This window comes from Diadema setosum, chromosome 21 (assembly GCF_964275005.1).
Source record: "Diadema setosum chromosome 21, eeDiaSeto1, whole genome shotgun sequence".
In the NCBI taxonomy this organism is placed as follows: Eukaryota; Metazoa; Echinodermata; class Echinoidea; order Diadematoida; family Diadematidae; genus Diadema; species Diadema setosum.
The window spans coordinates 27,499,572-27,526,548 of NC_092705.1; the positions used below are offsets into that span (position 1 = coordinate 27,499,572).

At 38.9% G+C, this 26,977-nt stretch overlaps 2 protein-coding genes across 2 annotated transcripts in view; one reads left to right on the top strand and one right to left on the bottom strand.

The window, feature by feature from the left end:
• LOC140244199 (tripeptidyl-peptidase 2-like) overlaps nt 1–18,242 on the bottom strand; it is a 41,553-nt gene extending 23,311 nt beyond the window's left edge. Inside the window, exons 1-18 of the mRNA XM_072323831.1 lie at nt 18,081–18,242; nt 15,799–15,927; nt 15,157–15,252; nt 14,491–14,723; nt 13,523–13,620; nt 12,959–13,179; nt 11,813–11,889; nt 11,130–11,257; nt 10,240–10,339; nt 9,237–9,370; nt 8,366–8,496; nt 7,243–7,414; nt 6,229–6,386; nt 4,845–5,022; nt 3,414–3,685; nt 2,765–2,865; nt 1,660–1,756; nt 562–699 (exon numbers count right to left, since the gene is read on the bottom strand). Of these exons, the coding sequence (XP_072179932.1) occupies nt 562–699; nt 1,660–1,756; nt 2,765–2,865; nt 3,414–3,685; nt 4,845–5,022; nt 6,229–6,386; nt 7,243–7,414; nt 8,366–8,496; nt 9,237–9,370; nt 10,240–10,339; nt 11,130–11,257; nt 11,813–11,889; nt 12,959–13,179; nt 13,523–13,620; nt 14,491–14,723; nt 15,157–15,252; nt 15,799–15,927; nt 18,081–18,242 (2,625 nt within the window). The remainder of the gene's footprint in view (nt 1–561; nt 700–1,659; nt 1,757–2,764; nt 2,866–3,413; nt 3,686–4,844; nt 5,023–6,228; nt 6,387–7,242; nt 7,415–8,365; nt 8,497–9,236; nt 9,371–10,239; nt 10,340–11,129; nt 11,258–11,812; nt 11,890–12,958; nt 13,180–13,522; nt 13,621–14,490; nt 14,724–15,156; nt 15,253–15,798; nt 15,928–18,080) is intronic.
• A 215-nt stretch (nt 18,243–18,457) lies between these two features.
• On the top strand, nt 18,458–26,102 carry LOC140244504 (uncharacterized). Its single transcript, XM_072324133.1, has 6 exons — nt 18,458–18,674; nt 19,844–20,025; nt 20,946–21,191; nt 21,628–21,755; nt 22,669–22,738; nt 23,650–26,102. The coding sequence occupies exons 1-6, from the start codon at nt 18,566–18,568 to the stop codon at nt 23,905–23,907; spliced, it is 993 nt and encodes a 330-aa protein (XP_072180234.1). The 5' UTR covers nt 18,458–18,565; the 3' UTR covers nt 23,908–26,102.
• The last annotated feature ends 875 nt before the right edge of the window (nt 26,103–26,977 follow it).

Genomic DNA, 26,977 nt, shown 5'->3' on the forward strand with positions numbered 1-26,977 from the left:
TTAAAACAATTTTTTTTAAAGTCCTAATTGGCAACAATTTTCCAGCTAAAGATTGACTCAAAAAAAGTATTGATAACAACAGAATCTTTTACATACATTAAATAGCGCACAGATGAGTCGTTACATAATTTACCAGAAGTGAAAAGTTTAGAGGGTTCAACTACTTGATTTTGTTATAAGAAACACTTATGTTATCAAAATCTCATTACTTTGATAACAAAATTTGCAGAATAAGATTGCACAAATTTACAGCGTGATACTTCCTCCACCAATATGTCAGCACCTTGGACTTACAAGAGACAGTGAAAAAAATCTGCACTTCTGTCTTCTTTCCAAATGAATAAAGAATATCAAGGAGTACAAAATATCCACTAAAATACTAGTAACATGATTAAATATTTATTCAAAATATATGCCAATTCCAAGTGTCATAACAATGGTATGAGTTTGAGGATCACAACCAAGCTGTCGTTTCAAAATACAATGAGCCTCATTGTAATGGAGGAATCCACGATGCTTCGGCTAAAGAGGGCGACTCCCTCAGATGTACTACACACTCACCTGGTGAGGGTAGGCGTCGCCCGAGCCCATGTAGCGCTTGTTGCCGTCGAACAGCATCCAGAGTTGGCTCTCGTACTCTGACTCATAGAGCAGATCACTCAGGAGTGGACAGTTGGGAGTGATTTCTGAAGTCTTGCTCTGTCAAGCACACAGAAAAAGAGCTCCAATTCATATTTACGACCGTCCGGCTTAAAACGCACAAAAATGAATTCCCACATTTCTACACAGTTTGAAAGAGTAAGTTCCAAGCTTTAAAATGATATAATTATAATTTGTTAAAATTGGACTATCCTAACCCATTCAAAAAGTGATTAAAATAAAAGAGAGTTAGGAGGTGCAGTTTCATAGAAAAAGGAGATAAAAGGATCTGAAGAGTAGGTCACCTGAGGTGTGCTGCGCTAAAGTATCAATGAAAACACATTCTTTTTCACAGTGATACTAGTAGCAATGCCTGTCTGAAAAAAAATATGGTCCAGAAAAACTGCTAATATCTCTATCTTGGTTTTGTTTAATGCTGCCAAATTTTGAAAATAGGTAAAGAAAAGATTACTCTCCCCGGTAAGACAAACTTTAAAAGTTTGAGTCGGTCAACCCAAGTGACATATTCTGGTCCATGACAGAGAGTCCTAATCTTTAACTTAGTAATTCACAGTGCCAGACAATAATGGCTCATACTGTAGAGGAAGCCATGGCTCTGCTCAAAATCTGCCTGTATACAGCAATCACCAATAACAGAGTGAAGAATAATTGCCTACAACACATGTACAATTGTACATGGTTAGAATACAGAGCACTCCTACTATAAGGAACAAAGTTTATAAGTAAATTTGTTACAACAAAGTAAATATCCAGGTCCTGAAATTATCATCTACACATCTTTACATACTTGATTTGCTCAGCTTTAATGATATTTGTTATAAATATATAATGAAAAAGACTGCTAGTCCCAAGGACTCGGCTGTAATGAAAGTTGCCTGTACACTAATGATTCTCCATGCAAAGGAGCAGGTAAAAATGCCTTTCTATGACACAGAATCAGGAAGTGCTTAGTCTCTCTGCCTAGTCCTCTTCAATAAACACTTTTTAACTGTTCAGTACCTGGTGGAAATTGTATGTAAGGATGAGCTCGTAGATCTGTCTGCCCTTTGGTAGCACATCTCTGGAACCCAGTGGACGGAACTCGCAGTCGTTTGGCCTGCAAGGAGGGCGACATTCATTCAAACTTAGATGAAATTAAATGCTATAGAGTACCAAGTGTGATGTCATAACCATTCATCATCATGGAAACTGATTCTAAACAACCTCACCTGGCCCGAGTATTTACGCGTGCACCTGGTTCCACCCAAGCTACAAGTATAACAAAAGACTGTGGCAAGATCACTTTGGTACTCTATTTGTAAATGCATCACACTCGACCATAAATAACTGCTCAAAAGCAACAAGGAAAATTCATCCTGATCTCCGAATTACATTCCTCCACTGAACTCTTTCCTCTCCACCCAAAACCCAGTCTGATATTCTTTGGTGAAATGAAGCACCTCAGTACATCTAAGTTTGTAAGAATGGGATGCGCTCAGTTAAATTCAAAATTCAAAGCAAATAAAGTGCAAACATCCATAGGAAGTACACCTATGATGGAAAGCTCTACTTGCTGTTTCTCAAATCAGGAAATACAAAGAGACATAATCAGGGATGCAATGTGTTTTCTGATGTAACACAAGTGGAACTATACTGTACTAAAAAAAAAAGCCAACAAAATGAAACACAACAAAACACAAGAAAACATAACTGTGAGTGTGTAGTAAATGTATATCATTCATATTTGATCTGGGAATTCAAAATTGAGAAACTCACTACCCTAACACAATATTGTCATCTCTGGTCACTTTCCTGATTCTCAGCTGAAAGTTAATTTGTTTTGGCACATTACTGATGCCCTATCATTCAAATCAACGTGCACTGACACCATAAAAGACATCCATATCATAATTGACGCATTTCTAAATAGTCAATGCTAAAGCTCTAAATAATGTGTGCATATCTACAACATACTTGTCTTCATCCAATGTTGGCCTAGATCCAACCAGATGACTATGATAACATGATAAGGGGGTCTGATGTTGAGAATAACCTGTAGAGTCAAGAATACTACTCTCAAACTGCTGAAATGAGCACAAGAGGCTGCGTGGCCTGTTCCATTTACCTGAGGGGTTGGACACAATTCTTGATGGAAATGGAGGGACTGAGCTCTTCCACCCTGAGATTGGACTTGACAAAGAGTTTCCTCACACCATTTGCAGCATGCTGTTGATGGAAAAAAGGGAGAGCAAAATTCATCACTCGATTCCTTATATCAATGAAGTCAAGCTGTTTAACAAATAAAAATGCTGCATGGTCTTTGAACACACAGCTCAGCTTTATCAAAACTACAATTGAAATATATATTGCAAGCCTTTCCATCGATACTACAGCAGGCAGGGCACACGGCAATTTGGTGGATTTCTTTGCTAATGCTGAAATACCTGAGGACTTGAGGGAATAACTGTATGCAAATAATTACTGTTGCCTATCCCACTGGGCTCATCGATGAAATTCATTGACTTGACAATTTATTCAATCACACATATATTTTTTTTTTACCCACAAATCAAATGACTGCTTGAATAATTTATCAATGCATCAATTCTCTTTCCCTTGATATCTTCCACTCATAAAAGATCATTCCCTCTTCACAAACATGAGTCAACAGACCAATAATGATATATGATACATATCAGATACTTTCATTGGTACTCTCAAGGCTTATGACACTGGTGCCGAGGTTCTGGGGCAGGAGGGGTGAGTGGACCTACCATCTCGACGGTCTTCTCGCTCGGCGTCAGGCCGTGGAAGGACAGGCTGTACTTGACCTTTGACCTGCCCAGGCTGGCCCACCACTTGGCCACGGTGAACTCCATGGTCTGGCCGGGATGGACGGCAAAGGAGTGCTGGACCTCACACTGTTCCTGCAGGGCCAGGAACTTGTAGAACTCGTTGTTGCGGTAGGCCGTCTGCGGCTGGAGCTGGACGGCGTGGAGGACGAACCGCGAGGACTGCTCCTTCTCAAGCAACATGATGCTGACCTCTGTTTGGGTTGGAAGTGTACGTAAGGACGATTTAGCGGAAGCAAACAAAAGACATTTTGCAAACACAGGGCAGACAGGTCTATATGTTCATTCCCAGTATCTGCCAACCATGAGAGGCAGGCAGCCTTAAAAGCTATTAGGTAACTTATACCTTGTCATATCTGTCATTTTTCTTTCATTTGTTTTTCTAAATCATGTTTGGACAAAAGCAAATCTCACCAATAAGCCAATCTCAAGAGTGGCAACATTACAACAGAGATCCACAGATATGAAATGAGAAACAAGTATCAGTCATCTACCACTTTTCTGTCGCAGAGACGATATGCATTGCAGTTGTGGTGTGGCAGCAAAGCTGCCAACGTTCCCAACGTGAAATAGCAGGCTAATCCGTAGGGCAGTCAGATACTTGTGTGTGTCACATGCATATTAACAGGCAAAGATGGTTTTCAAATCAGTGAGACATTTAAATGTTTCACTCATAATTATATGAATACAAATCCACACTTTCACAAAGCCTCCAGTAGAATCAGAGAGACTTGGCAGCTCTGTAACAGGCATTATCTCAGTGTGCAGTTCCATCTGGGAATATCAGTAAACTCAAACTACGAAAGGAAGACTAACCACAAAATATATGGCAGTACATGCAGTATTCATCTAACTCAATTATTGCAAGCAATGGTACATTTGGTGTCAGTTCTATTTTTTATTGGTGCTCCTGAGAGGATAAGGGAAATACATTTCGGGACATTTGATAGAAAAATTGCATTGGACACTTACAAGTAAATTTCATCCTGATATCATGTTGCTTTGTATGAAAGCAGAGAAATCACAGGAGTAAACTAATGAAAAATTTGGGAAAAAATCTGACACATTAAAAAGTTATGAATTGCGAAAGTTTACAAAGACAAATAGGCAACTACACATGATCTTGGAGTTGAGTAGCTCTCCATTTGTTTTGTATACAAAATGTCACTCATTTTCATATTTCTCAAATATTTGGGCACAGATAGAACTGATCTGCTCCAGTCTGCTTTTCTGTTTTCATACAAAGCAACACACTATTAGGATGGAATTTCCCTTTTATTGAAACCCAGCAACAATGAAGGAGTCTACAGAAACCCTCCCTCAATGTTTGTTTCTTTTCTTTTTTTCCCCTACCTGCCCATGTTGAGCCCTCTGGCACCTTGACGAAATGGCGTTTCACTTGGCCCGACTTGAATTCCATGTCGGTCCACTCCACGTCGATTTCGCCCTCCAGAGAGCGCGGCTTGAGGACGGTGACGGGTATTCTGAACAGGGGACCCTTGCCTGGTTCATTAACGTCATACCCACACACCTGGACACAGTTGGGACAGATGGTCAATTTAGTGTATAATGTGATCTGACACTAGGATTAGTAATACTGACTCTTTTTAGATGTTGTTCCATATCCTTGAAAATCGTTCTTCAAAATGGTCAACTTTATTTTGACCTCAAACTGCTTCCCATATTCTAAGAAAGAGGTAAGGCATATCTCACTTATTTTCATGAGTATTTTGGGTATTTTACATATATATCACTGCCATAGTAGGCAAATAATCAACGTTGGTGAAGGTGATGGGACAAACTATCACTTCCGAGGTGATCTGGATGTAGCTATCTTTCCGAAGCGCAGCTGAGGAAAGATAGCGTACACATTCAGATTGCCGAGGAAGTGATAGTTTGTCTCATTGCCTGAAACTAAAAGTTGATTATTTTCTTTACATTCCACATCTAGGGTCCTAGAAATTCCCATTTTATTCCACATCTGAAACCGTTTTAGCTGTCTTTTTGTATCCTTAGGGCTTAGGCTACGTGTGCGCTTAGATGACAAAACAATGAATTTGCTGCGCGCACCGCGTGGCACTGAAGTGAAAGTGCGTTGCACTGTGTACTATCATGTGACCTAGTCTTCTCAGGTGATGTGATGGGCAAAACTACAATTCATCACGTGATCAGCTCTGGACCAATCCTATTGCAACATTCTTAGTATGTGGAATATAATAAATATTACACTATTATGAAAACAATAAAGTGAGTTCATTATTAGTGTCTCTTACAGATATATACTCCTGGTATCTGGCAGGCATCGAAGGAAGGAGAACACAGAATATTTGAGGAGTTTAACATTTCTCATTACAAAAACAGGATGCAATTTGAAGTGAAATTTGGCAGGTGCTTTCCTGACGAATATTTTTATCTGCAAAAATCATTATGTGGAAACTTGCACTAGATTACAAAAAATAAAACTATAGACTACATGAAAATAATAATTTTTGATTTGTATCTGTTTAATGGCAGTCAAAGAATATTTGAATTCAAGCCCTGTTCAGTTCAATGGTTAGATTACTTTCTTCCTATTCATAATAAGCATTTCCAAATGACTTTTGAGGAGCAGGAGAGACATTGTGAATATACACATACACAAAATAAAATAGCATATGTTATAGCACAAGATTGTGGCTTACTCAAAGCCTGATTACAACAAAATGTTCCCAAAGGATTCGCAGCCTCACAACCTTACCTCTGTGTAGTGAGCCCCTTCTGGTAGACCCCTGGGATCGACCTTGAGCGATATCGACCTCGACGTGTTCATGATGACAAGGTGTGAGGGCGCCTGCACCCAGGGGGCCTCCACGACCAGCGCCACGTGGAGACTGAATGCTATCTTCTCTTGTGGGTCTGTGACAAACAAATGGCAGTTGCAGAGTTCCACGTCACACGGGAATACGACTGGATATGATATTTCATATCAGACTTAAATTGTCTTACAGTGACTATACTGTAAAACAAAAACTTTTTGCGTGCAATAAACTTTTGCAAACTTCACGAGGAGCCAAGATTCGCGAAATCAGAATGCACATGAAAGTGCATTAAATTATCAAAAGTTCCATGCCATGAAAAAAAGGCAGTCATCTCCAATTCACAATAGTTTCATGCCGCGAATGTTTATGGTTTCACAAAATTCAGAGATTCTGGGGCAATTTGCCATATCATGTTTGTTACAGTCAGTGTGATATGCGATCACAGTATCAAAATCTTTGTTGCAATGTCACAATGCTCAACAGCGTAAAAAGCCATTTCAATTTTACAGTATAAAGTCCACAAGGTTCTCCTGCGATATTAGCGGACCTCACAAGTTTAATCATTTCTGAGGTGTCTTTATTTTATCTGAAGGTACCTTTCATTTCTGCACAGTGTCTTGATTGCCATAATTTTGAAATAAAATATATCACACTGGAAGTAGGGGTGGTGCTCATAGTCAATATCACACAAGTCAACAGTGGGCTGAAACTTACCACACCACAGTGCTCTCTTGCATTACACATAATACGGACAGTACTGTCCTATTCACACAGAATTGACTGATTAGCATTCCCTCACAATTTCCAAAAGCCTAAAACAGCAACAGGTACACAATGCAGAATCTGTCTACATCTGTTACAGTGATTATCTGCATTCTCCACATGTACGCCTAGTTTCTGCGCTGACGTGAATCGATGCATTCCCCCAGCTTCTTCCTCCATCTCAAACTCACCTGCCGTTTCCACAAACTCCGGCTCGATGGACACATTGCACTCCCTCGTCTTGTTGAGAATAGACGTCTCCCTGAGGTAGATGCCCCGCCCACCCTCAAATGATATGTTGAATTTGACATTACGCGTCACGCATCTTGAATATTCCTGAAGGTATTCGAATGCCTTGACAACCTGTGTGTGTACAACACAAAGTCATTTTAGGTTACTTTGATCCAAAGCAAATGAATACTGCAAGATACATCTTGAATATGTACAATGTATCTGGCGGTATGAATACTGCTAGACTCATCTTGAACATTCCAGAAGGTATTTAAATGACGTAACAACCTGTGTCTGTGTGTGCGTGTGAAATGACGTAACAACCTGTGTCTGTGTGTGTGTGTGTGTGTGTGTGTGTGTGTACAACACAAAGTCATTTAATTTTACTTTGATCTGAAGCAAATGAATACCGCTAGATACACCTTCAATATTCCTGAGGTATTCAAATGCCTTGATGACCTGTGTGTGTGTACAGCACAAAGTACGAGGTCGAGATATTTTCATTTGATATTACTTTGATATGAAGCAAATCACAACCTTTTCAAGGGTTTGAAATTATAGTTGTTAAAAAAAAGTAGAAAGACACAGAGCACAAGGTTACAACAAACAATTTCATTTTTGTAAGTAATGTAATTTCAAACACCATGGAAATAAACTTTGTTGATAATGATAAGTTCATGTTGATGGTTTCAATTGCTAGAACATTTGACACAAAGTTGAGTGAAATTTCAAAGTTTTTCAGGAATGTTCAAAGAAGGAGTCATAAAATGAGAGGGGAAAAAAAAGGCTCACAATAAAGATACGTTGCCGGTGTTTAAAGCTGCATCTGAAAATTCATGTATTCATATCGAAAAACTATTACACACTTACAACTTACACATAAATAAGGCGTGCTTATACTGAAATGTCTGATAACTCACTAAAAAGCAAATGCACAATGTAAGAAACATCCATTTCTACTCTTCTCTGCTTTACCAGAAAAATTATCTGATATGGGATATTCGTACATGTGAATGAGGATTTCTTGCTTCCGAAATATACGAGTCCAGGTTTGGTGCCGTTAACAGTGAAGGACAAACTCACCTGGACTAAACCATATCCCTGCGAGAAGTGCTCCACGTTGTCAAGGACCTGTGCCGTGTTCTCCACGGCCCTACGTATGCTGTGAGGTGTGTACGGTATGGACAGCTTTTTCAGCCCCGACAGAATCAAACCTGACATGAGTAATACATGCATAGGATATATCAGTTGAGTACATGGCATGGATGAATTGTGCCCAGTAGCTATTGAACGGATGAGAGCAACGTCCTCCACCCCCCCCCCCCCCAAAAAAAAAAGAGTAAAGCAATAAAGGTCCTCTTTGATGGTAAGAGAGATATACCTGACAACTTGTGCATACTATTTATTTAAACAATTGCACTAGATGTATGTGACAGCAAAAAATGAGCTGAGAGACTCATGAAAATACCAACACTAGCACAAAAAAGAAAAGAAAAGAAAGGAAATTCAAATCAAACAGGCCCTAAACTCAGAAGGGTCCTAAAACCAACATGGTTGTTTACAAAACAAACTCATTTTCATCATGATTGTTGGCACTTGTGCTCATTATATCGATGTGCAGTGTTACTATCACAGGCAATTTTAGTTGTTTTTTTTTAATGCGCTAGAGCCTGTTATTATCGCAACCTGTCGTTAGTGGCCACCTGTCCACAGTGTTCATTTCTGCTTATCCCTTGCCTGGCTCTACTGAGTATGTTTGACAGCATCTGAAATATCAGTCTGTGATTAATACATCTTGTTGCACATTGATAAGCAGAAACAAGAATACAGCAAACAGATCATCAGCCTGCATTGCTACTTATGTTGGGGGAAAGGCATTATTATGTCTGATGTAGCAGTATCCATGCCAGTAATCAAGTAACATAGCCATGCCAATACACAACCAAGCACTCACCTATACTACCGCAGGCATTCGGCGAGGACATGGACGTTCCATTCATGAGCTGGGACCCTCGTAATGTCCAGTTCGGTACGGATGTTATAGCGCCCCCCGGAGCACTGATGCTTACACCTAGAGCGCCATCAACCCTGAAAGATGAAGGGAGAAATAACCAACACAATGCCTAAGAAATGTATGCAATAACCATCTAAGATATTAAAAAAAGAATGAAGGAAAGGGTGCAGGTTGAATTTCACATATAGTTTGATGCTACTTGTTTTATGACATCAAGATCCTACATGCTGAACAAACAAAAAAAAAATAAACAAAAAAAGAATGTTCCACTAAATCTTATTGAAGAAGGCCTGATATAAATTGTACAAGTATATAAAAAATTTGGATAGTGATAAAGTCAAAAGAGGGACATTTCATAAGCATTTCCTCCTATTGTGTGCAAGAAACACATACAATTATATGATATATATTTTGAGAAATTGACACATTTTTAATCAATTTGCACATTTAGAGCAATCCACTCAGATATGTACATGGTATGTCTTAGCAAGAAACACAGAATGTGACTACTACATCAATATCATCACTGGAGTCAAAAGGGACCTGAGATTTCCATCCTAGCAGAATCTTCATCAGGGGCAAAATGACCAAAAAACATCATTTTGCCCCCTGATGAAGATTCTGCTAGGATCGAAAGCTCAGGCCCCTTTTGACTCTATTTTACTCCACTGGCTCACTACAATGGGATAAGCAGTTTTCAGCAGTTTTTTTTTTTGGCTACATTATCATATTATGACCAACATTACCAGCAGTGTCATTATCATTAACATCATCACAATTATTGCCATTATCAATAGTAATATCATTATCATCATCCTTACCATCATTTTCATCATCAACATCATCATCATTGTAACAATAACCATCATCATTTCTACAATTACACTGTATTATCATCACCACCATCATCCTCATCTTCGTGTTCAGGAGAATGGCAACTTACGTCGGTCCCCGTGACGACCACGTGTATGGCATCCCTGGAAGCTTCTCCCTGAGTGAGTATTCAGCTGCTGACATTTCAGGTGACACGTAGGCACCCACACCTTCACGCCGAGATGAAGAGAGAGAACAGACTTTGTCACTTTACAGGGACTATGCAATGCAAATGCAAGAAGACTTGAACTGCTTCATAATACCCTTGATCATCAATTATGTGGCACAAAGAATATCTTAGTATGTGCCATATATTTTATAGCATTTCTACTATTTTTCTACAGATTATTTGGATACACCCACAAAACAAAACAACAACTTCAAAACCAAGATTCTGCCACTGCAGTAAGTGACAAGACCTTTCACACTACAAGATTTTCCAAGTTTATGTGGGTGCACCAGGTGAAATTTGCTTAAAGTATGAAAGGGCATACATCTTCCCATTTATGTACATTTCACACGGTAGAGTAAATTTTCAAACTGTCATTAGATCAATACCAGATGTCACAGCAATGTACCCTTACCAGACACCTTCACCGAATTCATTGAGAAAATTGAAAACTGGATGATTTGATATTGTACTGCACATTGCCAAGTCTTTCAGATGAACATGAGAGTTTACAATATAAATGGATACCTTCACATCAGTGGTCACGGTGACCCATATCACTACCAGCTAAATGAAATATACTGAAATATACTCACTGAATGGTTTACATGAATCTAGCAAAAATCTGCTGTTTTCTGGTACATGTATAAACATTAGCCAATTGCCACAATATATAATACAGAACATATAATACAGAACAAATATTGCAACATATTGTGGGATCCATTACTACCCCCCCCCCCAAAAAAAAAACAACAACAACAACATCTCTTGTTATGCCACAAACTTACCTATAATACTTGAAGTTGTGCCGCCAGGGCACCCGACTGTGGACAGTGCAGGTCCGTTGTTCCCCGCCGAGGAGACGAAAATGATGTTGTGGTTGTTTACCGCTTCTGAGATGATTTCACACACACGGCTGGTCGAGGAGTCGGGAGAGTAAGAATGGATTCACAGGTCAGATGTGCCATAATAGTATAAATGACACATTTTAATTGATCAGAAATAACAGCAAATATTGGATCATTTGATTTAAATGTGACAGCACACTACATTTGAAAGTTGTGATGTCAGAGAAATTCAAGCATTACAAAGATTATTTGGGAAGGCTCTGAAGGTATAGACATGGAATATGTATTAAGACCCTCCCACCCCTCCCCATCTCCCCCTCCCCCCCCCCCCCCCTTCAAAAAAAAAAAAAAAAAAAATCCATTCATAAGAAAAATAACAACAGAGCCCAAGCCATTTATGGCAGTGAAACAGTAAACTTGGAACAAATCCCTTAATGGCTAAATTCACATTCTTCCTTTTCTCTAGTGTAACAATTCAATAGTCTCCTGTAAGACAGTTACAAAGACATACTCTTCACCACTTCTCCATAGGCAAGACTGCACATTCAATTTGTATCATAACAAATAAAAGGAACTAGCCGGGATTTGAACCCATAACCCACTGCACTACTAACTGAGCTTACCCTCCGTTAGGCCAGTGTGCTGCCTCACCATAGCTGAAGTTGACCAAATCTACCCTGTGATCTATCACAGCAATCATCTGCGAAGAAAAGGAAAAAGGAAAAAGAAAGGAAATGACTGTTACTGTAATATGACAATCTTACTACTATATCAATATGCTTAAAACCACTAGCATGGAAATAAAAAACATGCAAACACATTGTCTATTTTATCCACAAGAATTTACAGTATTTTGGAACTGAAAAAAAAAGTACTATCAATAACATTTACATGAGCACTAACAATCAATAGACAGTCATTTCAGCAATGCATTAAAATTCATGGATATTTTTTTTTCTTGTACACATTGTAGGCTAACAGGCTAGGAATGTAACATTTTAATCACCTGTTCCTTCAAATTTTCTTAAAGGGAAGATAAACCCCAAGAGCAATGTGGATTGAGTGAAAGCAGCAACATTAGTAGAACACATCAGTGAAAGTTTGAAGAAAATCGGACAATCGATGCAAAAGTTATGAATTTTTAAAGTTTTGGTGTTAGAACCGCTGGACGAGGAGACTACTAGAGGTTATGACGTATGAGTGGACAACAATACCAAGAAGATATAAAGAAAATTCTACAAAAATCCATTTTTCATGAAAATTACAAATTCCATCAACTTGATATTGACATATGTTAGGGGTAGCAATTATTCCCCCTGCTTTCTGAAAGAGGCTGGTCCATTGCTCTTTCATAATTCTAGAAAAGTGAATTTTTGTTGAATTTCCTTTATATTTTCTTTGTATTGTTGTCCACTCATACGTCATATCCTCTAGTAGTCTCCTCATCCAGCGGTTCCAACACCAAAACTTTAAAAATTCATAACTTTTGCATTGATTGTCCGATTTTTCTCAAACTTTCACTGATGTGTTCTACTAATGTTGCTGCTTTCACTCAATCCACATTGCTTTTTGGGTTTACCTTCCCTTTAAACAAAAAAAAATCCTTGTATTCAACAGTTGTTGTTATGTGGGGCAAGCCTCCTACAAGGCTTTGCGGTTGTGAAGGGTTTTTTTTTTTTGTGAACAAAGCATGCACAGAACATAAATTTATAGAGTTGCTGTTTCTTGCACAAATCTTTCTAGTTTGACAGTGTAATGTTGAGACTCACCGCTCTGACCAACGCACTCCCCGTTTCCATGGAGCCCAGACGAGAATCGCCGATCTTCACGGCCACGACCTGCGCCCCTGGAGCCACACCATTCTTCTCAGGGTTGTCTGGGAAGTGGGCTGCTGCGATACCGGCGACATGGGTCCCGTGCGAGCCAGAGTTTGTTACGATGCTCAGGACGTTCCCATCATCGTAGATGTTGAGGGAGTAATTCAACATATCTGGAAGGATTCAAGCAGTTTGACATTTCAACATTTGTTTCAATAAAAATATGAATGGAGTCAAAAGGGGCCTGAGCTTTCGATCCTAGCAGAATCTTTGTCAGAGTTACAGTGACAAACAGGCAGGGAAAGCAATCACATTAACAAAATTTCTAGACATTGTACATGAAAGTCAAGATGGGACTTGGTGCTCCAAAAACTGAGCAAACTCACTTCACCGACATTCATGTGGAAAACCCAAACCACAGTTAAACTCAGTCTCGGTTAGTTCTAGAGAGTAAAGATGCCATTCATCGCTACTGAATGATAGTCCCTGGTGAATCCCAGATCATGGTTCACTCACCCAGTGTACTGAGGGTATCATACTGCTTCTCTTCCTTGTAGCTAGCCATGAGAGTGCAGGAGGCCAGGTCACCGGTGGTGGAGGTGTCGACGGCAGCTCTGTAATCATGGGCAGATGGATGGAGGGAAAAGGGGGGGGGGGGGGTTGGGGGGAGAAATGCAATTCAATTCAATCTATATTTCAGATTCAATATATAAATATAAAAATACATGTGAATATGAGCAAACAGTACAAAAAAAACAACACACACACATTGACAAAACAAGGCGAGATTATGAAAAAGATAATAGAAAAAATATCTGACTCAGCATGACAATATGCAGTAAATAAATCATGCAAATTGGCAACAATACCTCAATGAATGTCTGAACAAATGAGTGTGGCTTTCCTTTCAATTTGTTAGGTGAACATGATGAAACCTCACCTAATAACGTTTGTTGCTGTGTTTTCCTCTACTATAGAACATTTCTTCCCCATTATGGTGCCCAAAGTGGTTCATGCCATTGAATGACTATCCTGTTTTTTTTTTAATCATGCCTATACCTACCACAAACCATTCTGCCCTGCCTCAGCATTGGAAATATGAGGTTTGAGAAGTTTGCTTCCACAATATAAATTTTACTTTCTGCACATAGCGTAAATAATAAATATCGATTGAAAGCAGAATATATTTTCAAGCGATGGATCAGATAAGAAACATGTAACGGTCTCAATGAACAATGGACAGTGAAAACAATGCTAACAGTTACATGCTTTCCTATCAGGGTGGAAGGGAAATAATGAGTTCTACAGTGACCACATGCAACTTCTCAAATGTGTTTGCTGGTCTTGGTTAGTTGGTTAGTTAGTTAGTCAGTTAGTTAATTGGTTAGTTGGTAAATTAGTTAGTTAGTTAGTTAGTTAGTTAGTTCATTAGTTATTTAGTTAGTTAGCTAATTAGTTTGTTTGTTTGATCGGGACATTCCTACCTCCAAGTCTGGCCATCATGGAAGACCACACAGTCATAGACCGGCCCGGGGTCGGAATACTTCTTGTCAGCGCTGTTCAGAACTTCTAGCAAGGCAACCAGGTTGTCCCGCTCTAGCTTGTCCTCCTGCTTGCTGACGTTCGGGTGGGCGGAGTCAAACGCTTCCAGCTGACGTGTTGCCTCGGCGATGGCCGTTTTGTGGTAGGTGTCCCACAGCTTCTCTTTTCTGTCTCTCTGTAAAGCAGACAGTAACAATAGAGAAATAAACACAGGAATGGGTGACATGCGACACCAAAGTTTATTTCTTCTGCAGACATTACTACATGACTTGCCTGGAATTAGTAGTCTGTGGTATTAATGCATGTGTCAAATAGAGGCGATTTCTCTCCACGCCTTCATCATTATTTTTCAATATCAAATCAATATGTGTCAATATTTCACAATTTCAATCACATGCTTTGAATATGATCGATCTGCTTAAAACAAACAAACAAATACTTATGCAGAGAATGGATAAAAAATGAATTGGAAAGGAAACAGAAAGAAAAACTTCTTCTTTTTTTTTCTTGAAGCATAGCAAGAATGAATATAAATTTTTTTTTTTTTTCTACCATCTTATATCAAAGTGTCTGGAACATGAAAATTGTCCTTAGAAGGATAATCTTACCTGAACTCTTTCCTTGAGCCCTTTGGGATAAAGTTCATATGCATTTTTCACGCCGATATGATACTTCCCACTAGGATTCTGCCAAGACGATGGGATCTGAATGCACAGAGAAATGCAGAGATATCAAACTTCTGTGACATGTGTTTATATAATATTAAGTCATAAGAAAATCAAAATTATAAACATTGTAAAAACACATAAATGCAAACAACACTAATTCAGTAGCACATTCGAGTTAAATTTCTGAAAAGAGCCTGTGACCTGAAAAGAACACTATAAGAAAGATGATGCTAAGAAACCCAAATTAAATCCAAAGAACAGATATCTTGAATGCACATACAATGTTTTGTATTTCATCACAATATAAACCCACTGAAGATGAGTCCCAAGTATACTCAGGCAAGTGTCTATGGAAAATGTGTGTTTTAGCAAAATCAGCCAGTCCTCAACAGGTTAAGACTCAAACCACATGATGACATCACAAATCTAACACCTCCCCCTTCCCTACCCCCCCCCCCCCCTCCGAAAAACCTTAGATTTTCTAAAGACTGATGAATACAAGAGTGACACAATGACTATAACATTAACCTCACAAAACACATGAGCCCACAATTAATGGATTCATTGGACATTGCATTTTACCTTCAGTTTTCTGCCTGTCAGACCAGTTATCTCTCCATCTCTCACTTCCACAACCGTTGAGGTTATCACGTCACCGCTGCCGGTAGCATCAATGATGTCTACTACTTTAGGAAGACCTTCAGTTGTTGTCTGTCAATGCAAGATAATCCAAACTCAAAATGAGAATTAACAAAACATATATCTATAATTGAGAAGGGAAGGATAGTTTCCATATCAAGTGTTTAAGTCATGTACAGATGTACCCTGCAAACCAACACAAAACTAAAAGGAGTCTTCTGGAAGATTTTCAGATTTTTGCAAATGAGCACCTATAAATTAGTTATACTGGGTACAGAGTTACAGAATTTATGGTGATTTGAATAAGGAATAAGGCAGCTTTCAAAATTCATGGCAAATTACAATGAACAAGGATGATGACAGCAGCTTCACATAAGAATGCCTGATTGGGTGCTCAAGGAGGCAGAATGGAGGCTGATAAATAAAAAGTTTTTCACATTTATCATTAGAATCAAATCACAATATTTTTAATAAAAAGTTTTTCACATTTTTCGTTAGAATCAAATCACAATTATGTTAATAGAACATTTAATATGTAACTATTGTAAGCTACACAAATACATGTAATTCAAATTTACAGCTACTAGAAGTCCTATTTACTAATTTCGTGTAAACTTGCTGTAAAAGTGGATATTTTTGCACGATTAATTTTTCGTGCTCAGGACGGTAAGAAGAGTTTCGCACGTTTTTAATTCCGCGGAATCAAGACATCAACTACAGGAAACATATGGCCACAAAAAATATTTGTGTGCTTTTATTTTTGCGCTAGTTACTGGTTGCGGGAAATGCGCAAAAATTTCCACTTTTACCGTAGAACTAGAACTTAAAGTGTCTAACGTTACTGACGGCTCTCTCAGTGACTATTGATTAGAACTATTGACTTTGAAAATATAAAGTTGTTCATATCTTACATTTTAAGTCATGAATATTTTTATGTAATTTTGGTTTTGTGAAATTACAATTCTATCGAGAATTCAGAAACCAGAGTGATCTAGAAATAGAATCTAACGGTAGAAATCCTTAAAGTCTAATCCACTCCAATGGCAATGCGATGGTGTGGAAACATTTTCAACTAAATTTTACAGTGTAGGGCCTAAAGTGAGCCCGTGAGTTCAGTCATATGTGGCCATATCGTGTTTCCTGTCACTGGTGACATCTTCTAACACGTACCCGAATATCAGACCGCTTGCACGCTTCCGTGATTTTGAATGAAAGCTTTTGTTCGGTGCGTGCGAAGCTCTCCTCACACAAGAGGCAAGCGGTGACAGATTTCCACCACGCATTTACCTATTGATACACTATCTCCTGGCGGGACGATGAATGCTCACACACTTTAACTTGTAATACTATGTATAAATAATAATTCTGACAGGAAACTCTCTATATACTGATCGTGGAATTTGTCACCAGCCCGTGTTAACTGCAGCCAAAATCCCATAGGTGGTGACAAATTCCACGATCAGTATATATAGGAAACTCTCTGCAAACTCTCTCTATATACTGATCGTGGAATTTGTCACCACCTATGGGATTTTGGCTGCAGTTAACACGGGCTGGTGACAAATTCCACGATCAGTATATAGAGAGTTTACCAAGTCTCCTTAAATTTACACTAAATAAGTCGTGGGTTGTGATCTAATTTTCTATATTTTTTTTCATGTTGGATAAGATAACATTCTAAAAGTGGTAGAGTACGTGGTCTTGAAGAGAAGGGAAAAGTGGGGTTGATGGAAAATAAACAGGTTAATTATGATTTATTTAGTTCGGAAGTGGTATGTGACAAAACAGCGAAAAGAACCTGGGAAACACACAGTCGTGGATCGCTGCGACCTCCAGCGATCAACTACGATTGTGCGAGTCACTCTCTCGCAGAATACACGAGCTGTCAAAGGCGAAATTGTCCTGCCGTGGAAATTTGTCACTGCACTGGTGACAAATTTCACGATAATGCCTCATATGTATGGTCTCAATTACAAACTAGAAACTCAAACTGAGCAGTTAGTCATTTTGGATTATTCAATGTAAGGTAAGACAGACAGTTTACATTCCATCCAATTCACATCTTCCACAATTTTACGACCGATCGTGTGATATCCTTGATGATGCCGGATGCCGATCGCTCGTGGATGCCCGAATCCCAGATTCCTGTTGCTTCATGCAATATGTGGGACTACGAGTGATGCGGCTAGGAAAGCGAATGAACAACCCTGACGACCAATACATACCTGAAGACCCGGTGCGCCTGGATCGACTCCGGTATCCAAAATTGCGATTGTTACCCCTCTTCCATCATACTCTGGATATTTGGTGAGGAAAGCGGTAGCACCAGTCTCATTCTTTGGCAATAAACCGGCAACTGGGAAATTCTTGTCGATGTGAGACGCCATTTTTTTAGCCGGTGACACCCAAAGATGTAGGTCAAAGGTCTCACACAGTCTTGGCATATTTTGCATATTTTGGAATGAATATTCATGTTGCCAGGGATTTACCACGCGCACAGCTTGCTGTGTATCGGTGCACTGTACACAATACGCACTGACACTGTGCTTAGCGCTTTTTTAATGCACACTAACTAGACAGTGCAGTGTTATCGTAGCAGAGACTCGTAAACTCAATCCGAAGAACAGATATGTTCTCCGAACTTTGCAAGCAATCCAAAATACAAGTAATCTTTTTAAATGATAACTATCAATAACAATCTGATGATATCATGTCTACGAGGTCGTGCAGAAGAAAGCAAAATTCTACAGAATTACTCGAGCGTATGCTTGAGAGATCAACGCTCACAACTCAGCGGATCGCACACAAAAACGTTGAAGGTAAGAATACAGTAGTCGAGTGATCCTCCCCGCCCGGCCCGGTGATCCCCGAGCAGCCGAGGCTCGGTAGGACGCCGAAAGTGTGGCGTGGAATGCCGCAGGCGCAGGAAGTATGATAAAACCAAAAACTTGTCAAAGCCAAGCAAGTATTCAGCATATCGTTAATGAAATTTGACGAGACATTCTTTTCAGACAAGCAGATATTTACTTTTGTCGTCACGAAAATAGAGTCTACACTCTAACACGTTAACCAAATCTGTAGTAAACAATAGAGTGCTGATGAGTGTTGTTATAATTATAGATTCTAACTCGACTGTTTTTGTGTTAGATTCTAATGAACTATGTGACTTGATCACTGACACTCTTTTTGGTGATCGAAATGGATGTTGCTCGTAATGATTAACTAAGCTGTATTCGATACAGGGTTCTAATTAAACATATCCTCATATGTAGTCATAACGATTATTTATAAAATTAATGATTCTTCTAGGAATCATTAACTTAATTTGACTTGATTTCAAAACAGACCTTTGGTGGCTTTACCCAAGACTGCGAATTTAGCATTGACGTTACATGAATTAGAGAATGAATGAGGTTGTTTCTATGTGAGTCTATAATGTACAGTCTAGGTTGATCTATTGGGGAATTTCTTCATTTTGTTCAAAGTTAAAGGGAACTTGGGGAAGTGAAACCCATATATTTTGTGGATTTAGTTAACTCAGCAATATTATTAGTAGAACACATTCATCGATGAAATTTGAGGAAAATCAGACAATTTATTCACAAGTTATGCATATGTTTAACGTTTTAATTGCCGCCATCGCTGGATGAGAAGTCTACAGCAGTTTAAGATATCACTGCTGGACAATTGATACCCTCGTCTAGTTGTTACTGACATAATATATGTTAAAGGTCATATTATTCCCTCTGCTTTCTGAAAGAGATACAGTAAGGCAAGTGCTGTTTCATTACAATAATTGTGCTGGAAAAGTGAAAATACATTGAATTCTTCAGACAGTCTTCTACTAAGTTCTAGTCGCAGAGAGACTTTTTAGAGGCAAGGTTGATTTTTTTTTTTCTTCAACATGATTTATTCCTAATTGTGACTTTCAATGTGACCCACGTGTTCTCTCATATTAATCTTTTCATGCACTAAATTCGAACTGCAGACGTTGGAGAGGCGGCGTACTACCGAGCCCACGAGGCATGGAGGCTAGACAAGGAGGAGTCTGTCAGACGAGCCATCCAGGAGACGGAGGAGAGAGCGGCCCGCATCCTGAAGGAATCCCTGGAGCGGGCTCATCGGGAGGCCGAGGAGGAGAAGAGGAGAGCCCTGGAGGAGGCCAGGCGGGTAGGGAGCGTGATGTCATTTTCTCTGGGACCCCGTTTTCGATCCTCAGCCCATCCCAAAAACTCTCGCCTAAACGAAGAAGCCAAGTTGTTGTGGTTGTTGTTTCTTCTATTTGTATAGAACATCAAGCCTCTTATCATGGAATTCCTAGCTACGTTCCTGTCAATAGATCAGTCTTTACATGAATGAATGGTATATGAAAGTAACTTGTATAGCGTGAGACCCCACCCTAAAAGAATATTTCAACTGTGTACATCCTGGTACTGGCTTGTGGTGGCATTATGGCACGACCAGCACCACATTTTCAAAAGTCGGGGGGGGGGGGGGAGACCCAGTTTATATTTCTGGTGCCACCTGGGTTCATCAGCTAACAAGCAAAACAAAAAAGGCCTTCATGGCAACATTCTATCTTTTTTTTTTTTTTGTGCCAATTCTGGACTCCCCCCTCCCCACACCCCCTGATCTGCCAGCCCTGCTTTCCCTGTCGCATGGAAAATTTGAACCCTCGTGAGGTACATGGGGCATTCCGAAGCTGTGTTTGAAACCAAGCTGTAAAATCAAGACTAATTTTCAAGGTGCAGGATTCTGATCTGCTAAGGGTGTGGGTGCTCTGTACAGTTATGTGTGACTTTAACTTTTCACACAGCAGAGCCTTGGACAAACTGATGTCCAGAGCAGTATGAATTTGCTCTCAGTTTGAGAGTGGCAGTTCAGATGGAAAAAAAACCAAACAAACAAACAAAAAAAAACAAACAAATTGAGCCCAATTTGTTAGATGCCATTTGTGACTTTGGCTTGAACAAGAAGCAGACATTTGCTCTTAGCCCAAGCTCTCATCCACAGCAACAAGACTCCTCCTCACCAAGTATGTTAGATGCAGATGAATAGATACAACTGAAAATCAAACTCAATCATCACAGATCGCTGAAGAAACGGCAGCGAGGGTCAAAGCGGCCAGAGACCAGATGGAGGAGGAGCGCATCGCCAAGCTAACGTGGGCCTTCCGGAAGGAGAAGGAGGAGGCGCTACGACAACAGTGGGAGGAGTGTGAACGCATCAAGAAGAAGGCGGTGGAAGATGCCATCGAGCAGACGACCATCAAACTCCGCAAGCAGTTCCTGGTTGCCAAGGAATTTGCTGTCGCGAGAGCACTGAAGATTGCAAGGGTGAGATATTTCTGTCCCCATGTTTTTCTTTCAAGATGCTAATTATTATAGTATACACACATTCATTCTGTTCTGTGCATGCAGTTAAATATGAGAATCTTGTGTTGATTTGAGTATTTGTGATACTTTTGACTGACGTATTGGCCAGTAGTTTGTAAAACACGCGACATATACATTCTCATAGTCAAGTATATTACAACAATACATTTTATGCTATCTATTGCTGCCAGAAATCTATCAATCAGTATAAATCCTATAATGTATGCATTCCATCTACATGTAAACTGTGAGCAAGTATGCTGACCATCTCTGTAAGAATAGTTTGGCATACCTGAAAGAGAAAATTGCTCATCAAGATGTTGAGACACTCTGCTCTATGCACGCATCCTATTAATAAGTTTAATTTCTTTTGTGCCATTCCTTGTCATGGCTGCAGTTTCACTTTGCTCATCGCTTGAAGAAGGCCATAGAGGAAACGACGGCAGAGTGTGAAAGGAAGGCGGCAGAGGAGACAGCCAGGGTGGCCAAGCTACACAGAGAAGAATGCATGAGGCTCAACAAAGTGTAAGTGGTTGCTGAATACTGTAAAACACGATATTTTTGCGAATTGGAGCCAACGGCCTTCTTTGCGGCATGAAATTTTCGCGACTTGCCTCTAACATTCAGTGCTTATAGTGTAGACAAGAATTTTCACGTGCATTTTAATTTCGCGAATCTTGGCTCTCGCAAAATTCACCAAATTAAAATGCACGCGAACATTCCTCGTTTTACAGTATCAGGTGTCAAGGTCTCAAGTCAGATATTTTTGTCAGCTGAGGACCAGAAGGGCACTATTGCAACTTCTACGATTTGAGCGTAGATATCAACGAAACATGCAATTTTCATGAAGTGAAAAATTTACTTAATCAAAAGTAGGTATAGATTTGTAAGCATTGTTCTGAATATCCGGTAAAATAGTGCCCTTGTGATTTTGATTTCTAACATCTTACTAAAAATGAAAATAATTTAAAATTGACACCATAATGTAGAGGAGATCAAGCTGTACAACATGATACCAATAAATCAATATCCCCCCCCCCCAAAAAAAAGCAATAAAGCCCTTCTAGGTCTCAGCCGATGTTATGCAGGATGCGGGAGACCATGTTTCCCTGGAGTAGTCGCCTTGCCATTCCACATTGGGATTTCTTGTTGTTAATCAGTCATTATTTTTTTTTCTATAAGGTGTTAGGTGATTACTTAGATAAAGTTGACATAAAGTGCGTGGCATATATTATCCAATTCTACTTTCACATTTGATTGATGTCAAATCAGGTTGATGGATAAATGTATGTACCATGGATGAGAGGGATATATTTGTAACCCTTTCTATACAGTATGGAAATTCTGTGACATACTCTAACACAGTTTGAATAACACCTTTAGACAGAAAGATTACATATTGCCAGTCTTTTTTTTTTTTTTTTTTTTGTATCGACAGTATCCATGAGACGAATCGAGAGCTCCGAGATGAGATGCAGGCAAGAGACTGGGTACAGACAGACTTCAAGGTAAACTTGTTTCCTTCTCCTCTGTACTCCATATTCACTGACCCTCCTGCTCTACTGTATTGCTGTACTGTATTTTTGCCAGATGCTGTTTTCGCGAATTGACATGGAGGCTATCGTACGTGTACCATTACCCTAGCACATGGCGACATTTTCGCGTATCGTTGAATTCGTGGTCCAACAAAACAATTTGCTAAAATTAAACCCTCGCAGTATAATAATTTATACAGTGTTTATGGTGTCACTGATAAATGCAAGTGGACACAAAATCCATCATTGAAGAAAAGAGAGTGTGTCGTCAAGTCAATGCCAAACCAGGCAGACAAATTGCTTTCATGTATTTCTTTATGAATATATCATATCAAAAAAAAAGGAATAATGTAGAATGCATCATTGAAGATTCTTTCATGTGATTCCTCATCTTTTGCTGATCGCCTGAAATGATTGCTTGGTTTTGTTTGCCTGTAAAGTAATGTCTTATATCTTGGGCTGAAATGATAACATCCAACTAGTTGGTTGAAGAACAGAAAGTTTGGCACTGAGTCAATGCCAAAGCAACAGACAAGGGGGTTTTTATGTATTTGTGTGTGAATATACCATTTGACTAATAGGAATACTGTAAAACCAGAAATATTTGCAAAGTGGAGCCAGCGGAACGAAACTTTTGTGAATTGCCACTGGCATTCAATGCATTGTTGTAGACATAACCTTTCGCGTGCTTTTTTACTTTTTCAAATCCTGGCTCCTTGGGAAGTTTGCGTTTCATGCATGTGATCATTTCTGGCTTTACAGTAGTACAGGCTGCATCATGGAAGATTCTTTTCCTCACTGTGTGTTAATCACCTGAAATAATCACTTGGTTTTGTCTGCATTTTAATCTTGCTCTCCCTCCCCCCCCCCCCCATTCCGCACAGGACATCCAAAGAGATTATCAGCGGTTCCTGGACTACACAGATGGCAAGTATCACTCGGACTACATGCTGAGGCTACGGAAGCATGGACTGAAGTTTGACGCCAACGCCGAGCAGATCGACGACGAGGCGTGGGTGGACATCTTCCCGCTCCCTACCATCCTGCACCGCTACGCCCGGCGGTCGATGGTTGCGCCCCATGACGTCACAAGGGAGATGCGATTCGCACCCTTGAAGGCGAAGGAAGCCGCTGATAGTTGATGCTCTTCGTCTTCTTGAGTTTTGTTCCCTCCCAGATACTCAGGATTGGTAAGGGCTTCCCGTGAATACCTGTTAGATGTCTACCAGTCAACAAAAAGCAATAGCGACGGTCTGTGAGTGCAGGGCGTCATCTTCAGCTCTGCTCGAGGAGATTTCTAAACCAACCCTAACGTCCAGATGTTTTGAATCCTGCTATATATTCAGCTCATCGGAGCTTGGAGAACTGCATATGATCAACAAAGTGTTCATAGGAGAATTTCAGCTGCAGGACTCTTGGCAAACAGCAGGATAAACTGGTAGAAACTGGGAGGAGTGCAGTGGACAGAAATATGCATTTTAGACTGAAACCAGAACCTGGTTACCTCAATCAGGATGAAAAATAAAAGTTCTGGTTAAGTGCTGATGGGTTTTGTTTTTATTTTGATTTAGTTAAAGATTCTTTTTAGGGGGAGGGGTTGGAACTGCATAGATCTTCTGTTCAAAATCATTGAGTGTGGAAGATATGAAGTGGGTATGAATAAAGAAATGAATAAACAGATAAATGAATAGATAAATTAGTAAGGCTTTATACATGTAGGCATTTTCATGTAGTCTATTCTTCAATAGATTTTTTTTTTCTTTCAAAATTTAAGCAAGCATTCTGTACTAGAAATAAATGACATTTGCATATGAATATCATAGATGGATTTTTCAGATTTTGTCTACCTCCCAATCTGAGCAAGTCAAGGTTCTCTTGATTGTCCTGATTGTTTTGTACCTCTTCAAAATATATTTCATCCATGCATGATATTGCTTTTTGTAAAATCCTTTTATCGGCTGAAGGTGTATGTTGATGAGATCATACATTGCTGCAAAGTGGGACAAAGATGAGCAAAGATGAAGCAAGATGAAAAATGATAAACCAAAACTTTTGTGATCAAGGTCAAAGGAAAAATTTGTTAAGCTGTTTAATTGCTGATGGGTGTTGTTTTGTAGAATGGAAGATATGAAGTGGGTATGAATAAATAGATGAATAGATACATTAGTTCATCTTAGTCACTGAATATTTCATTACATTTATTAAGTTAAAAAGGGAACATTTTTTCCTTCTTCTGTAACAATGTAGTCTACATAAAAGTCTGAATTGCATATTCTACTGTATCTCTATGGACATTTCCAATATATTCAAAGTTGGAAAAAGTGCAATAAAGTATTGCCTGGTTATGTGTTTGAGCTGGAGTGAAGATTAATTTTGTAAATTTCAAATTGTGATATTTCAGTATGTTTAGATAGTTCGACAGGATTCAAGGAGTGTTGAAAGGGGAATTGACAATGACCATAAACTATTACTGAGCAATTTATTGGGGAAAATGTGCCAGAGGACAGCATGTGTAAATACAAAGTTAAATGATCACATTGTTATTGTAAAGATACAGTTTATCTTTGGGAGCAGTGATTTTAAAAATTTTAGAGTTATCACATTTGATGCATATGTGTAGGTCAGTTGTATCACAAAACATCCTATCATATACAAATTTTGCAATAAAACCTAAAATATAGGGAGATATCACTGTGTTTCTCATTAAACCATAACTATAGACAATCTAGTCTAGATACAATCTTATTATATCTATTGTTTACATTTTGTATATTTAACAATACATAACATTAATTAAACTGATTCAATTTTTCACATTGGTTGCTTCTATTCCTAACACACATTTTAGAACTATTTTGAAGCACTAAAGCTGGGTTTTTGTTTCATCTGCAAATAGTTAATTATGCCTTTGACAATCTGCAATATTGATCAAGTATTTATTTGATGACTATTTTCGGTCTTTATCCCTGCCTACCATTCTACTGTCTCTTGCTGATACAGAGCGTGCACTTTCTACATACCTTTTCTTTCGAGAAGCAGTAGATGTACTCAGTATCATTCTTCTGTACATTCAGTTATAATGCTTCCACTTGTACAGATGCTCTCAAGTTTGTAATTCCATTGGTTTTAAAAGTAAATGACAATATCATATGCCTACCTTCCGTGATAACAGTGAATTAGGCAAGGAGGAACAGTATGCAAAATTTGATCTGTCATCCTGGATGCAAATTTCATTATATCAAATAAGCAATAACATTTTTAGAAAAATAAAGTTTCTGTAAACCCACAACTCAAGAAAGTTGGAGTAAATAAAGTATTTTTTAGTAATGTCACTTCACATTGTGGTTCTGGTATCTGCGTAAGCAAAGTGTGTTTATTACTTTGGTTTCCTACCCGTGGACGTATGCAAACATATTCCAGTTTATAGAGATAATATATATGCATATTTTGTGTGTATTTATCATGTATGATGATATGCATGTATGTATGTATGTATGTATGTATGTATGTATGTATGTATGTATGTATGTGTGTGTGTGTGTGTATGTGTGCAGGTGTGTATGTATGTGTGTGGTATTATTATTATTGTTATTATCTTCATTATTGATATTGTTTCATCATCATCATCACCACCATTGTTCTTATGGTAACTATAACTGTCATCAGATCCATTTATTTATAAATGGTTCAATATCAATTTGACCAAAGAGCAAGATAGACAGTTACATGGTCACAGAGTACATAACAAATGGAACAATATCAGAGGAAAGGGATCATGGAGAAGGGAGATGAGGCAACATGTGGATCCAAGTTCACCATGTGGGCTCAAGTCATGTGTGCATCTTGCTCTCTTTTAATCACATATATTTTATATCCCTCATTAATGAAATCCTATTTACTGATTGGCCCATTAGCGTGTCATGTGATCAAACACATCATTACTATGTCAATGATGTTAGAAACAAAATTCTGATGGAGAAAATTTGCTATACAGTGAGGTCATTCATGGAATAGTGCACCACATCGTACTATGCTTGTCATCAATGGTGTAATTAAAGTGCTATCGGTATCCTATCGGCCTTGTAGACCGCTATGTAAACATGTGTCCCTCTGAGGCACTGTGATCACCAGACCCTGTGCGTCAATAAGCAAACATATTTTTCTTAACCATTCTATAATCTTTTTAACGAGTCTTTGGAGGGATATAAAACA